We start from the raw sequence: 16,782 nt of genomic DNA on the forward strand, positions 1-16,782 counted from the left end.
GTAGTCTAATGTAATTGCTCCCTGTAAATATTCAGAGAGCAAAAGCTGATTCAGTGGCAAGTAGCTTGAAGGAAAATTTTTATGGCTCGATATGCCAAAACCCAAGAGTTTAAGAGGTTAGAATAATAACTAATAATATTTGATACTACTGGAAATATTTGTGTGTGTGTAAGCAGTGCAATTCTCCAGCCTGCAGTTGGGATCAAACTGTGTGGCACAGAGAAATTTCTGTGGAGACAGATCTGCTAGTTAGAGAGGCAGAATCCTAAACTCAGGACTTGTAAATAACTCTATTCTGCCAGTTCTAGAGGCAGACCCTTGAGAGTTCTCCACTCATGCTCCACCATCCACAATAGAAAAGCTTGTACTGTAGTAATATTAATACTTCGTATATGTGTTCATATGTTTTAAAGCACTTCTGTTCACCTGTAGATTCCCCTGTCAATATTTCAATAACAGGTCATACCCACATTGCTGTCCTTGAATAAGGATCATAGCTTTAAACTGGTGTGCTGTGTTCCATTTTATACAGTCTGACTGGAATTTCCTTTCTAAGCAAACACTTCAAAGCATGTTTTATTACACTTCTTTTAAAACATTTCAAATTTAAATGACAACAAAAAGAAAACATTTATTGCTCTAATACATAACAGCAAGTGGATATTATTTTTTGTAAAGTATTTTAAAAACCCCAAGAACTAAAATATTGGTTGATGATTACAGAGACTTTAGTGTGTGATTATACAGTATTTTAATCTATATTCATTTTATACACAAAATAAAGTTCATGAACCAGTAAGCAGCAAACTCTGCTATGTATCTGTGTATTAGCTACAATTAGCAGCCTGATCCAGAAGATGCTGAGCACCCTCAACACATTGACTCCAGTCAGTGTTAGAAGATGATCAGCAACTTCTAGGATGGGGCCCAAATGATGCACTGGAAGGAGTATGTGATAGCAATGACAGTATTTTAATGGATATTTTCTTATGGAATCACTAAGAAAATACATTTTAATAGTCATGGATAAGCACCAGCTCACAACACTGCATGTGGCTGCATCACTTGCACATTACATTTCCTGACACACTGCATGTACAATACATCTAGAATTCTCAGCACAGAGAGAACGGAGAGAGTTGTTACGTAGCACTTACAAATTACCACAGGGAAAATGTAGTTTTGAGTAGCATTTTCAACAGTGAAGTTGCAACATTATCTTAGTGACTATGTTCCTTATGCAAAGGAAAAATAAAAAGTAGTCAGTGACATACTTCCTGAAATTTTAATACCAGCTTTCAGGTGTTAACAATCTAAAGTGCTTTCATGTTTCATACATTTTTAAAAATTTTCAATTTATACAAAAAAAAAATCAAAATATTTATAAATTTATAATAATATTTATACACTTGTGAATGTACAATTTAGTCTGTTCCTGTTTCCTCACCCAAAAAATTGGCATTGCCGTCTCCCAAATCTCTCTTTTGAAACCAAGTCTGTGAGTTTGTTCCTTGAATATAAGCATCCAGAAAATAGCAAATTCCAGGGATATCACTGGGAAAATTTGGTGGAAGCTCTTCTCTTGAGCGGGGTGTGAACACAAAACCTGGATATTCCTTTAACAACCTAGAACAAAAATGAATCATCTTGATTAAAAATGGATCAGTCACTAATTGTTACTACAAGTGCAGACATTCAATAATTCTTCATGTACAGCAAAGCAGAATGTAGCAGGGCAGAATCTATTTTAATATTTATGTTATTTACTGAAAATATAAAAAAAATACTGTTTATTTGGTAACCTTGACAAACTATTAACTTGTGCAGCAGTGCAAACAGGAGTATTGCCTCTTTTTTTGTCTTGTCAATGTTTTGCATGTAGGTGCTATGTTTGTTGTAAATATTTTCAAAAATGATTTAGTACTGAAAGCTAGCTCAGGTTTGCACATGAAACTGGCACCATAATTAATGTTTCAGCTAATGAAATACTGAAAAGCTTATTAACTAAACTATTGAGATCCTCTTACCAATTCTAATAATTTTGCTTTGTCACACATGCGTCCACTAAACCCAGTGGTCTTCTATATCTGAAACACAGATTGCTAATCTGTAGGGATAAATACTGATGACTGGTATCTAAGCTTCCAAACAATTATTGCAATATACAGGAGTTATAGTGCAAGATGCCATAACGTTATCAATATGTGTTTAGAATTTGTGTATGAATCAAAAAGAAAAAAACTCTAAACAAAAAGGAGGTTAACACATCATTCACTCAGGGAGAAAACCAAACATACCACAACAATAATAACAGTTTACCCTTTAACCAAATTGCCTATTTTCTAAGCACTCAGATAATTAATTATCTTTTTTTTTCCAACAGTATACTCCTTTCAAATATTCTCTTGAGATGAATACACAGCCATGCAGAAACCTACTTATGCCACAAGTTATAGGCAGGTCTTCTGTGGAAGAAGTGTCTAATGGTTTTAAGAAAAGACTGTAGTCAGTATCATTCAAAATGGTTTTCCATATGGATATGGAAAAAAAAATCACTACTGGCCAGCACTGTTCTTCTGACATACATAAGCACTGGTGATGCTAATGCTATCTCTATATTTGTTCAGAGTGTATGATTGAAAAGGTTACTTACTGTTTGCCCTAATACCTGTGCTACTTTTATCTACATCACCTATACGAGATAATCTAAAGCTTGGCACCCTGTAACTCACATAGCACATGCTGCAGGGGATGTCAGGATCCTGTGCCAAATTCTCTGTCTCACATTGGACACAGAACCTTGCCACGAGACATTATCAGATACGTGGCAGTGGGTACAAGCTGAGTATGAACAACTGACTGTCCAGGCTACAGTGAGGGTAGCAGAGCTTCCTTAAAAGGAAAAAATTATTTATATCCATATTTCTGGTTATTTTACCCAGCCAGCCATATCACTTTCTACTAGTAGATTCACTCTCTACAGTTCGTTCTTATAAAACTCTTGGGCACTCTGGAAGAAACAATAGTCTCTATCAGCTCAGTGGCATAAAATTCAGCCCCGGACCTCAAGTTCAGATGTAGACTGTTCTTACCATCAAATTCAAAACAGTTTCCTATTATTTTGCCTGGCACCTATAAGACACTATTACTTGGCCATGAACATGTTACAAGGTGATTTTTAAACAGATAATAATTTAAGTACAATTAAGTACAATTAAACAGATACTACAAAGAGAGTATTAGGTTCGGAGGACAAAGGAAAGATGCTGTATCTCCCATGGGAGAGCCTGCTAGCTGTCTGCATAATCACGTAGTACACATTACTAAAAGTGTCTGATCTAAGTGGATAAAAAGTACAGCCTAAGTTCCATACTAAAAGGTTTAAATTGAGTTGGGATCAAGACCTGTATAAACTAAACACTGGCATGGTTGATTCATTGCAACCTATTAATTCATCTTCCCTAAGCAAAAGAGAATGAAGATGTGTAGGGTGATGTTTAACAATTCTTCAGTTAGGTTGTTATTTTCAAGGGCACCTGCAGCCAGTTTGGCATCCAGTTCACACTGAAAGCCACATAGCTCAAAGGGGAGCCAACTACATGAGAGAAGAAAAAAAAAAAGAGGCATACAGCTGCAGGGTAAGAAGCAAAATTGGCCCAGACAGTCCATTTATTTTAAATGTAACATCTGAAAAATAAATATCAGCTGTTCTGTTTCACCCTTTTTCTTGCTGCTGCTGGTTGCATTCTGACTAAAAAATAACCATGGTGCATTCATGAGCAGATGAAGTCTGCAGGTGCAGTCAGAATAAAGGTGCAGTCAGATAAAAAGAGGAAAAGGAAAATAAACAGCAGTACTTCAGAGGGGAAAAAACAAAGAACAGGAAGATAATGAACTATTACAGTAACTACTTCAGGTGGACATTTTACAGATAGGAAGCACTGTACCTGTAGGTTGTTGGGCTGACATTTATTTTTCTAGGTATACTGCAAGACTCAAACTTATTGGCAAGGGTTACATTATTTCCAAAAAGGCAATAACGAGGCATTTTAACCCCAACAACTCCAGCAAAGACAGATCCAGAATGAAGGCCAATACGCATCTTTAAATAAAAGACAGAAAACAGCATTATTAGGTAAAATAAAATGGTTGAAGTCAGTTTTATAAATTCTTCCTCTATTATAAAAAAGAAATAATGAACTACTAATATAAAATTAGTTAGTACAGTCTCCTTAAAATGTCTGTTTTCTGGTCATCACTGCTTGTGGAGAGGAAACTAGCTGAAGTTTACCTTGCTTTGCATTTATAGTAAGTAATCCTTCATCTGATATGACTGTGATAACAGTGGTCTCTGTGGCAGCAAATTGATCTAGAAACATCAGCAGGAGTTACTGTGACACTTGGATACTTTCCTGGGAGGAATTACATGACACAATGTTGTTAGGCTGGTGACAGTTAATGAATAGTACTTGCTTTGCTGTTAAGGTCAGAAGACAACTCTTAGGGAATAGCAAAGACGATATGTATATGCTGTAGTGCCAGCTGAACTCTGTTGACAAGGTTGCACATCAAGTAAATCCCAATCCCAGAGTACAGAATTTCGATAATTAATCAAACTGTAAAGCAGCTGCAATATTTTGATACCTCTTCTTTGTAACTCATACTCAGAGTTTTGAGTTTTGCTTAGCTGGTGCTGCTTTCTATGTTTCTTTTTTTTTTCTTCTTTTTTTTTTTGAGATGTGTTCTTTTTCATATGTGCCTTATACACATGTAGACATGTTTTCTTCAGAATAGCACTCTGACACAATAATGGCATGATGTTGGGAAGCTTGCGTATCTACTAGGTGTGCTACTCTTTACATATCAAGAGAATAATGTATCATTATGAAGAAGTCACAATTTCTAATTTTGAGTGGAAAAGCAGAAAAGCTTGCAACAAAAGCAAAATCCACCCACACAGCAAAGATGGCTGAAATTTGTACATTGATATACAAGTCTGATTTAAAGTAAGCTGTTTGCAGTCGCGCCTTTTTCTTTGACAATTGATATATAAAATGACAGTAGACTGTGTGACATATTTGTTGCTTTGCAAAACAGCCAATGTTTTCATGATGCATTTCATGAAAACAGATGCATGCTATCGTTAAAAATAGAAAGATTCAGTTTTCTTCTAAGTTTGTAGTAGGTACTTATACAATACAATTTTTTTCTCCCTATTTTAAAATTACTTTTTCAAATGTAATAGCATTCCTCATTCACAATTATAGAGGTAGCATTTGTGTGGAAATTATAAACACGTTATAATATTGTCAAGATGTTTCCAGATTTTTTAAGCATAATTTAATTTGATATTGTGAAATACAAAAAGTACGACGTTTATTTGTAATATAGTACTGCTGTTCTCTGTGACAAATGTGGAGCATGTAATCCTCTTAATAACCATATTCTTTGTCTTGGAATACAAATATTCCTTAATCTAAAATCAAAGAAGCCTGAAGTTTTCTAAAGGAACAAATGAACAGATAAATGTTATAAATGAGCAAATGAAAGACACAATGAACTGAGACACCTGTATTAAAAATAATAGGACCCCATTCCAGGGCATTTGAACTTAGTAGAAGGTCCACATCATTTGTCATGCACACAGGCCTTTCTCTTTTTTTCGCAGTGAGAGGTAAATCTACATGAAAAGTTCAGTACATGTGTAAATCCTCACTGAAAGGAAGCCATAAATATAACTACCACCGAATCCAACAGTTGCATTAACACCATTATCTTATGGTAGTGGTTCAGTATCTGACTGTAAAACAAGAACAGCAACAGAATCCTTTAAAGGTGTGTGGATTACTGCAAGCAGAACATGTCTTTGATGACTCATATTTATACCTGTTACCTTAAAAGAGTTAGATGTTCTCATTAGGTCTAATTTTGAGAGAGGTTTAGTCTCCTCATTAGAAAACAGTAACAGAATATTTCATGCCACTGACAAATTTATTGCTATTGAGACAAAAACTGCAGCATGTCAGTGTGCACCTGTTGATTTCACTGCATTTAAGTCTTTTGGGTTAATTTTCAGATCTCTGTTTCACCTTCACCTCTCCACAAAACTCTCATTCATCGAACTAAAAAGGTCAGCCTCTCCAGCCATACACACTTGATTCCCCAACTTTTCTGAATTAATGCAATGATGTGAAATTTCCTTGAGGCAAAAACGCCAAAAGCAACTAAACAAACAAAAATGCCCACTTTAACCATATAAAATACAATAAAATATATGACCTTGATAGGCTCTCCATGGGGAGACACCACCTCATCTGACAGCTCCATCATCTTCAGGGCCATCAATGCTATTTGAACAGCATGTGTTTCACTTTCTTTGTGTAAACCTCCAGCGACACAGTAGGCATCTCCAATAGTCTCAACCTAAAACAGGCATATTTGTTCCTTACTGTTAAGACAGTTTGACATATAAAAGAGTAGTCGTGACTTCACTAAGAATTGTACCTACATATTGACTGAATCTTACTTGTCCTGCTAAATTATTTAAGTCCTGGGCAAATCCTGCAGTATCATTCAAAAGGAAAAGTTGCACAACTTGTATTTATTGCTGGGCATGATGCTAAAATACTTTTTCTTGCTCATCTGCTGTCAGGCACTCGTAGCTACCTTAAACACCTATTTACTCCAGATTCACAGCACTGTCATTGAAATTAATTTTCAAAATTAACTCTTAAGTTTTAATGGGTTTCTCTCTTGGCTGCGTGAACAGCTGATCCTGTTGATTTTTTTGTTTGTTTGTTTTGTGATTTATCTTAATATGTCATTCTTATAATGAAGGTTTAGGGCAAAATAATTTTTGGACTTCTATTATCTTCTGTCCCATTTAGTCTTCATTTCCTTTCCTGCCCCAGAACCCCACAGAAATGCAATAAATTGTGTACCTTATAGACATCTAGCTCTCCACATTGGTAATCAAAGCGAGTATAAAGCTCATTGAGCATGGTGATAACCTGCATAGGTGAGCATTGGGAACAGATGGCAGTGAATCCAACAATGTCAGAGAAAAGCATTGTGACATTATTAAATTTCTTGGCTTGCACAACTTGTCCCTGCCACAGCTGCTGAGCAACCTCTCCAGGAAAAATTGAAAACAGAAGATCTACGGTCTTCTTCTTTTCTTCTTCAAGTGCTTGATGGGCCTGCTCAAGGGTTGCTTTTAGCTTTCCTAACCTCTTCTTCAGTCCATCCTGAGCTCTGGCCTGCTCTCCTATCAGAACAACATCTCTCAATGCATTGTGAATGGGAATATCTGAGAGGTACAATCCACGTCCTGTAAAATCTTCTAGTCTATCCACACAAGGAGATCCCAAGAATAGGATGGCACTGGATTCAAAAATATAGATCATTTGGCCTTTAAGATCCATTACCTGAAACAGTTAAAGAAACAAGAATTCATGCAAAAATGCATGGCAATGGTTTAGAAGCAAGAAGTTTTAGAGGAAATACATTTTGCTGAAACGTAGGAAAACCAGACTGGTCCATAGTCCTTACATTTTCATTTAGTTACTTAAGAGAAAACATGGGGTGCTAAATCATAGAGCCATCAAATAAGTTTATTTTGCTTGAGCCTTCTGGTACAAAAGTTAGACCACAACTTAAGGATAAACACCTAATTATGTTTGAGTATCAGTATCAGTTTTAGCTTAGGAAGAAAAGAAAAACGAAACCAAGAATTTTGTGCATTTTCATCTATTGATAAAATGTTACTGACTATAGTGGCCTATGAATTTCTGCTAATAACTCTAGCGTATAGTTTATGCACCACTTCCTTGGTAAGATAAAGTGAGAAAATCTGCTTCAATTTCATCATAGGATGTTCAGTACTCACTGCAATTTAAAATTAAAGGCATAAATGGCAGAAATATCCCATTTTAATGATCTAAAAAAGCAAAATATTTTGTATGAAGTGTTTTTATGTCCCTTCTGTATTCAGTTGTGTAATGTGCAAAGGTGCTGCTTTGACAGACCATTTTTTGAACAAAAACTTGCTAATAGACATTTGCATATTTAAGTACATGCAAAAGCAAAGCAAAGTCTATTACCACTTGTAATCATTAAACTGTTGCCTAGTGCAGAAATGGATCTGAGACAAAGTAGCTAATCAGTGCTACATTTTTTCCCACTTCATTAATAACTGGATGAAACCTTTATTACCATGCTTCATTTAAGTTCTTGGAGTGTTCAGTCTGAACTGGTAATTCATCCTGGAGTGCCTCAGGTGTATATAAGCTGGAATTCAGCTGGGGCCAGTGATGAATAAAAGCAGTCATTGAATATTCAATGTTTTTTACTGTGCCAGGTCATTTGCCACAGACCCAGCTTCAGCAAAGACAGTAAGTAATCCCATCAGCTGAAACTAAGTGGGACCTTTGGCAATTGCATCTGATGAAAACATCAGAATATAAAAGATACCAAAATACAAAAGATACCAAAGGCTGAATGAGCACAGGAAATGTCTACTTCTTTCCCCAAATCCTAGAGCTGTTGTTTCCAGACGATTGAGAGGCACTTTGTAAAGCTTTCCCTGCCACTGTCTTTGTGTTGGAAATGCCCTTATTCTCAGCAGCATGGCGTGTCATTGGCTTTATCTCAATTTACTGAGTTTATCTCAATATTTCAATTTTTTTTTTTAATAAAATCAAGTTAACAGTCAGATTTTACTTGTGTAAAAGTCCTAAAGCAGAGTTTTGACTGAATATTGGCCTCAGAATCTGAATTACATTAGAGTGCCCTCAATAAATCATTATTATTCAGCTGTATTAGATGTTGAGAGGTAGACAATGCAAAGTGCACCATGTTGTGCGGCTATTTTAACTCTATCTGAAGAAAACAAATTCCTCACAGAAGTAATGGTTATAAAAAGTCTCTTACCATGGATGATTTCATATCAGTGTTATCCCATCTTCTGACTCGTACAGTAAACTGCATATTTAGCATTGTCATTATTCCACTAAAAGTGCAGCTTACTTTGGGGGTAAGAATTTCAAAATACTCTTCAAAATTGGGCTTAGCTTGAAATTCTCTCCTGGTCAAAAGTCTTCTTATCCCATTTCCAATTTGAAGAACTGACATATCCTTGTCAAACATAAAATGAAATGGGAAAGTCTTACAGAACATAGAGGCAGGAATCACAAGTGAAGATTGTGGTTTACATGGAGATAAGGAAGGTTTTGCACTTTTGACTTGTATAGAGTACAGCAAATAAGGCTGATTAGCAAACTCGGTGCAGTCATTATGGAAACAAGGAGGCATGAGCATCACTTCCACCTCAGTTTCATACAAAATATGAGCTGCTGCTTTAATAATACCAGATAGAATAAGACTCGTGATTTTCTTAGGAAAGAAATAATACACGTTTAAGAAGTCCTGATCTTTCTCCAGGCATAATATGGAGGCGTCTTCAAGCCTGTCCTTTTTTCCTGCTTCTTGGCTGTGGCCACTCTGCTTCAGCAGAGTAGTAAAACTGTTCAAGAAGTCCTTAAGGGTTCCTCCAATAACCCCTAATATGTGTTCATCCTCTTCGTAGCATATTTTGAATAGCTCTTCACCAAGAGATTCCCGTAGAGACTCCACAGGAACACCTGCATGGAACCACATTTTAGTCAGAACTGCACTCATTATGCTGAATCTCAGGCTAACCTCCACTTTTCTCATGCTAGACCAAATCAAATTAGCAATATCCTTCCCTGATCCAGCACTGACACCTGAGGGCCCTTTCATTTAGGAGTCCTGCTGTAACCAAAGACATGCTCATCTTCCCTGGAAAACAGGGAGACAATAGGTTGTAGTTTGGAAAGATCCAAGACTCAGTGTTCTTTGTAGAGATGTAGACAGAATGAATGCACGTTTTGGCACAGGATTTAACCCAATTCCCTTAGCTTGATATAAAGAAATAGGAATTTAAAAACTTAAAATAAGAATAAAAAGTAAAAATAAAATAGGATCTGTGCATACATGGAGATATAAGTCCTACACCTGGTCCAATAAATTAAATGACCCTAGGAATATTCCAGGGCACTGAGGCCAATTGGCACAGAACAGCTCACACCTTTGCTAGTAAATTTGTTTTAACAGGATAGCTGCATGCAGACTGACTGTTGAGAATGTTCCAACTCCCCAACCATTACCGGCAATCATTTGGAAAAGTGTTATCCGTCACAGGCCAGCTGTGTGCCAGGACCAGCTTAACAGTTTAAGTGTACAGAAGACCATGTTTCAGTTCCTGGTAATGTTAATGTAGTATTACAGATGCAGCCAGAGAGTTCCATACTGCAAATTACAGCAGTTCTCTTCCGACAGACTACAGTCCTTCAGAAGATGAAAAGGATCTAACAGCTTTTCATGAGTATAAAACTCAACTTATTACTGAATGTATGTTACAACTCCCTCCAGATGTTGGATCTTAGGGGTGGATGATGCTATGACAGCTCAGACTTGAGAAACTCAACTCTTTAGCTCAAATTTTGACACTCCGAACTGTTAGTTACAGAGATCACAGTTTAGGCTCTGTGTTGTCAGCCTCCCTGCAGCCCTTACATGGAGGAAATTATTTATTAGTAACAAGACTAATTTATATATACGTATATTATTTTATATATATAACATATATAATCTATATATTTTTAATATAAATCTATTATTAAACCAGCTTACTTTACCTGCTGCATTAGCATGATCACTGATTATTTTTTCAAAATCTTCTCTATCCCCAGGTTTTCTGTAAAGATCATAAAAATATAAATAAAACCCCTGAAAAATCAATATAAACATGGCAAAACAGTACGAAACAGAAGTTACCTACCCTGTCTTTAATGTGTGCAGAACAAGTTTTGCTGATCAAATAGGCAGTTTTTCATTAATTCAAAATAGGGTCTTGGTAGGATCTTAGATTATCCTGTGCATTTGTGATAAATTAAAGTTTTAGTGGTCTGAGCTCAGATTATGGGTTGAGGCCAAATGCTATAGACTGTCATTGATTAAAAACTCTTAGGTTGCAACAGTCCTGTTTTTTGCTTAGTTTGGCTTTTTTGCTTGAACCCAGAACTATATTTCATAACGTATTGTAAAATATGATTGGAATTTATATTCAAGCATTTATTGGAAATACATTGCATTAAATTCAAAAGATAAAGTATTTCTGTTTTGAGAGGAAATACCAATAACAACTATTAACTTCAAAATTACTTGTTCATTGGTAGTAACGCTGACTCTGTAACACAAAACTGCAGCCCTCTGAGTTCTCTGAGGACAATAAATGTCAACCTGAATGTCAGACTCAAAATGATGAGAAGGACATGTAGCTTAGATTAACCTCCATATAAGCAATAAGCTTTTGATACATGGTTTCTGAATTTCTTCACTTGAAATATCTTAGATATATTTATATGCAAAAGCAATACAGACATTTAGATCTGTTCTACATTTGCATTATTACATCATGCAGAATAGAATAATATTTTTTTGTTTCAAACTAGTACTCCAGGAAGCAACACATAATTAAAGATAGGGAAGATATTCATATCAATAAGCCAGTCAGCGATTGCAATGCACAACCGACTAGCTATTTGAAAATATCAAGTATAATTTAAAAGATACATTGTAATTATCTATTCTTATCAAGGTGAGCAACAGTGTCGTTTCCAACTTCATTGCTTTTCTCCACTTTTGAAAGGAGATTTAAACTGAGGGGCTTAGTTTTTCAGATGCATTCAATTTATTGAATGCTCAATGTATAATGAGACCCTAAGAAATTCTCACTCCCTACAAAGCTTAAATGATTAATATTGGATTAGTACTAAGGAGTGCTGAAAATCAAGCTGAGTTCCTCAGAAACAGAAACCAGAAGCCAAGTGAGCCCAATGAAAACATGTATGTCAGTATCTGTAGCGTATGATTTTTCATTGTATCAGAAGCCAATTTTTTTTGTGTGATACTAATAGTTTGCATTTAAAATTCTTTTCCTGGGATCTTAGAAACACTGGGCTAGATCCATGTACAACCATATCTACCTTTCCCTCTATGCCTGAGTATTCTCTGAGTTCCTCCAAAACATGTGCTCATTTTAAGCAAAGCCCTTGCCTGTTTCCCTGCACAAATGGCTAAATTTGCCCATTAAGTCAACTTTGTGAGTGATTTAAATATTTGTGAATATTTTAAAATAAACTAAATCATTATTAACTTACATTACATGAAATGTTACACACCAATTTGACAAGATAATTGAAAACAGATTCCAGAAGTCCTGATTCCCAGTCACCACCCCACTCCTTATGAACTGTCTGCAAAACATTTTTGCTGTGAAGTTAGTTGCAAAGCCATTACACATAGATACCTGGTTTCTTTTATTCTGTGTTTTGCAAGTGTTCTCTGAAGTGCAAGATTTAGCCTTTCAAACTGGGGAAGAAAAAAAGGTATGTTGATTAAAATGTCATTGCTGAAAATTTAATCGTAAGAATAACATTTTTATAAAGAGAAGAATTACTTCGCTGTACTTGGGACTAACATCTTTTTTCAAGATGGTATAGTTATTAGAAACAGCATGTCATTTCTGTGTTTGGGGTTTAGTTTATGTTGATGTCTTCAGCTCCAGTACTACTATAATTAAGCCCCTTAGCTCATGTGAGCCAGTAGTTGTGCATTTTAAATATAGTGATGTGCTTTACCTCCCAGTTGTCAGATGGCAATAAAGACAGTGCTGCCAAGAAATAAGTATAACTAACCCAAATTTCTACTATTACACCCCCCCAAAAAACCCCACCCTACCATGGATGCAAAATGTAGAAATAAATCTTTTCAGTTTAAAATATCCTCCTAACAGAAAAAGCCAGTTATATTCTGCATTGTGCCCAGAGCAAAACAGTTAAAAGTGTCTCTTCTACCTAGTAACTTTTCTTGGAATATTAAGAGTTACATTTTTTTTCAGGGCAATTTTCAGAAGTGTCAAGATTGAAATTGCAAAAGGTAACAGCGTTTCAAATACAGCTATAAAAGATCAATATAGCATTCTGTGCTTCAGATTACCTCCTTTTCTGTTTTCAAGACTATAGCATTTCAAGACAATGTTAGAACCATTTATTTTATATTTGTAGAACAAGAAGAATTTTGGCTATGTATGCTGCAAACCCAAATATCCTCCAGATGAAAATCTAGTCACTGTAGATAACCTTTGTAAAAGGATTCCACAATAAAAGACCCTTTTAGCGTATCATGAAGATTTACCTTAATTTACCTCAATCCCATGATTCCATATCCTTTCTGTAGTTCCTAATTGGAACAGATAGATACAACACTTTCCAAACATGCATATTTCAAATTGTTGGGGCCAGTGAAGCTGTCTTATGTATGTAGTCTCTGATCATTTGAAACCCAAACTTCCCATAAAGACAGGCTGATAGAATAGTACTGTACTGCCATGATAGAATTTGGCTGTGAGGCTTGCTGTGATCTGGCTTTTCTTTGGTTCTCATTCGCTGAAGAAACTAGCGTTTTCTACTGCATCTTTTACTTTTTGTATTTTCAAAAGAAAGTTTGCACACCTGAAGAAAACAACATGTGACAGAAAGGCAATATATTCTGGACACTTTTTCCAAGCAAAAATCTAAATTGAATAACTGTTCTACCAGGTATATGAACAAAATGTCAATTACATCTGTGTATAAACTGGTACAGTAAGTGGAATGCCATCCAATTAATTACTTATCTCCGAACAATGTTCTCTAAATTTCTGTAAACACCCAAAAAAGCAAATAAAACAATCACATGGACTACATTATATCTCAAAGTTAATCAAAAGTTATTCTGGATGCACTATGTCCTGGACTTCCATGCACAACTCACTGTTTTCATGAGGAGTTCATGAATCAGTTGGGGTCATGATGCCGCCCCCTGTTGTGGAGTTTCCAATTGGAAAGAAGATGATGTTCAGTCGCTAATGGTTAAGTAAGGCACTATAACGTATCTAAGCAATGAAAAATATGTTTTTAAACAAGCAAAACCCTTCTATGGAGAACCAGGATTGGGAAGATGCTTAGGTCTTGACCTCAAATCAGCATGAGAACAGACTACTATACTTGGACAACGTTCCAATGAATATGACTTGAATAACTGTAAATAGCAGTGACAATAATCTTGAACTTCAGTAGCTCCTGGGGTACACGGTCATAATGCCCTTGACTTTACCAAGCTTTTGTCCCAGCTGATGAACTAGCCTATCATGATTATATATAATACGCTGCTGCATACATTTATACCAGTCTTTAAAGATAAAAAACCCCAGCTATTTCATTAAAAATCCCACCAACAGCTATACACTAGAAAAGCAATACAGCACTCATGACACCAGAGAAAGGGTGCTTTGCCAGTTCATTCTTGAGTTAAAAGTCCTTTTCTTTATACGTTTAAAGATCAGTTTAAAGGGATTAATTTATTCTGTGTAAGTGCAGCAGATGTAAAAAGGGGTCTATCAAAAATTGATTATGTAGAGTTTTAGCAAAAGGGTAATAGATGAAGAGTTGTGAAAACAGATCTGCAAATAGATTTAACAGAACTCCAGCACTTTTAGTAAGGTACACTGAATGTCCAAGTAATAGAATTGTAATTAATTGAGTACACAGAGTTGGCCATTTGCCATTTGTAGTCCCAATATATACCAGTCAGTTCCTTCACACTTTCCACAGAATTTGAGGCAAGATCAAGTGCTGAATGTTATGGAGCTGCATTTTTCATGTTCTTTTTACAGAGACAAGCCATAGTATTAATCTCCACTCAAGCAAACCACTGTGCGTGCACTGTAGCCGTTTTCAGTTGAGTTGAGCAGAGACATAAGAATACCTTTGTGGTAAACACAGACAGAATGTTTTTAAAAATAGTATGGCAGGAGGTTAGCATCATAGCAGATGAAAACGCTATTTTAATTTTTTTTTGATAATGCCTACGGTACTTAGCATTATGGATTCAGTTAGATGAATTGATGAGGTGACCGCATAATTTACATAATTAGGTAACAAGGCAGAGTTTAACTAATTGTATCGCTATGTAAAAAAATTGCTACAGAACACATGGATTTAAATGGAACAATTAAAATGATCAGCGGAAGGCTGCAAATACAAGGCAAAAATATAGGGAAATACACTGGAAGGGATGGTGTTTACAAAACTGATTTTGGCAAAATTGTATCCAGATGGAATGGAAGAGGATGAAATGACGATTTAAACTATGCAGAACTAGATAAGAATACAAACTCTGAAGTCAAAACAACTTTCTAAAGCCTTACATCTAAAGACTGGCATAAAATGCTTTTCTAATATTTATAATTAAATGCTATTAAAGTATTATTATTATGCAGTATCTATTTACCTCAGGAAAGATTAGTTTGCAGATGCTTTCAGTTAATGTGTGCAGGTACACTCTACTTCTGCTCGTTTTCCTTTGTGGAAGGTTTCCTTGAGCATCTTTTTCATGGACTTCTTTGCAGATGGGCAAAGCTGCTCTAGAGCTGTTTTCTGTGCAGTCCTTGTCATGTTCCTCAGTAATGTGACTTTGAGTCAGTAAGGAGAAAGGACATTCCCCTGTGATCTTCAAGTCTTTCAGTTTTGTACAGAACATACTGTACAAAGTCTCTCTCTTGAGATTAAGAGTACTTGGCTTTGTGTTTAATAGTTCTCTTCTATTTACTAACAAGAGCAGAAGATGCCAGAATAGTAGATAAGGCAACCACTGTGGAAGATCATTGGTAGCTATAAATCACTACAGGAACAAATATGTGCCCCTACAAAACAAGAAGAAAGAAAAAAAAATTAAAAACATTTATTTCTCTTCTGAATTCCTGTGATGTGCCAGTTTTAACATATGTGCATTAAAATAATGGCTTTTCTAGGACCTTGCTCAGGAAAGCACTTAAGCTCATGTACCATTTTAAGTATGTAATCCCTACTGACTTCAGTGCTTCAGGTAATTGAAGTTGCGTGCATCGTTAAGTTCTTGGCTGAATTGGGGCTCTAGTGATTAAGGCAGAGGAGTTGTTTTATCTGATATATCTTTGGTCACATTGATGGATGAGGTTTCTGAAAGAATGAAGAGCAGAATTCTAATGAGAAAACCTTTTTAATTCTTCATAAGCAGCTATTAAAAACCACCTGATACGGCACAATGAAACTGATTTGTTATGGATACTTAAATCTCAATTTACTTGATGCCCAAGATATCCTTTTTGTAATAGAGAAATGTATGACTAAAGTTAGTACTTGCACTTCTGGAACAGCAAACCACCCAAAACCAAGGGTCAGCGCCTTGTGTAAAAGCCACTGACTGGTGACAACTAACATCATGGGAATTTGACATCATAACTGAAGTTGCTTGGAAACACCAAGGGATTTTTATGCTTTTGAAGATGATATCTTTCAGACAACACATGAAAAAAAAAGGGCTGAACTTTTCATTTTAATAATTGTTCCCTGTTTGTTACATTTATTTCAGTTAGACTTAATCTGAAAGGCTCTTCCCTTAAGGGCTTCATTTTCTGTTGACTGTATCTCATTGAATCAGATCCTGTCATCCTCATATAATACTCTAACAAGGTAATCCTTGAGAGCTTTTGGCGACTGGAAGCAGCTGAAGTATTACATTTCTCTCTCTGGAGATACAGCACAATAGCTATCTCTTTCGGAGGCTCCATGGCTTTAATCAGCCTGTGCATCACACTGCTTATTTCTGCCCCTGAGACAC

General features: G+C 35.8%; 1 protein-coding gene across 2 annotated transcripts; it reads right to left on the bottom strand.

The window, feature by feature from the left end:
• Positions 1–1,424: 1,424 nt before the first annotated feature.
• Positions 1,425–15,736, bottom strand: GUCY1A1 (guanylate cyclase 1 soluble subunit alpha 1). 2 transcript variants are annotated; one of them, XM_072862132.1, is made up of 8 exons: positions 15,415–15,736; positions 12,392–12,453; positions 10,719–10,777; positions 8,932–9,641; positions 6,942–7,427; positions 6,280–6,423; positions 3,948–4,102; positions 1,425–1,626 (listed from the first exon to the last, which is right to left on the bottom strand). In XM_072862132.1, the coding sequence occupies exons 1-8, from the start codon at positions 15,661–15,663 to the stop codon at positions 1,425–1,427; spliced, it is 2,067 nt and encodes a 688-aa protein (XP_072718233.1). In that variant the 5' UTR covers positions 15,664–15,736. The 2 variants fall into 2 exon arrangements, with proteins under 2 accessions (XP_072718233.1, XP_072718234.1); XM_072862133.1 differs by having other exon boundaries at positions 8,932–9,135; positions 10,714–10,777.
• Positions 15,737–16,782: the final 1,046 nt, after the last annotated feature.

Source organism: Ciconia boyciana, chromosome 5 (genome assembly GCF_034638445.1).
Source record: "Ciconia boyciana chromosome 5, ASM3463844v1, whole genome shotgun sequence".
NCBI lineage: Eukaryota > Metazoa > Chordata > Aves > Ciconiiformes > Ciconiidae > Ciconia > Ciconia boyciana.

Coding starts and splice junctions, on each gene's coding strand:
- GUCY1A1 (XM_072862132.1), bottom strand. CDS start 15,663: ATGTTCTGTACAAAACTGAAAGACTTGAAGATCACAGGGGAATGTCCT. Junction 10,778..12,391: donor CACAGAATAAAAGAAACCAG/GTATCTATGTGT, acceptor TGATCTTTACAG/AAAACCTGGGGATAGAGAAG. Junction 9,642..10,718: donor TGATCATGCTAATGCAGCAG/GTAAAGTAAGCT, acceptor GGTTCCATGCAG/GTGTTCCTGTGGAGTCTCTA.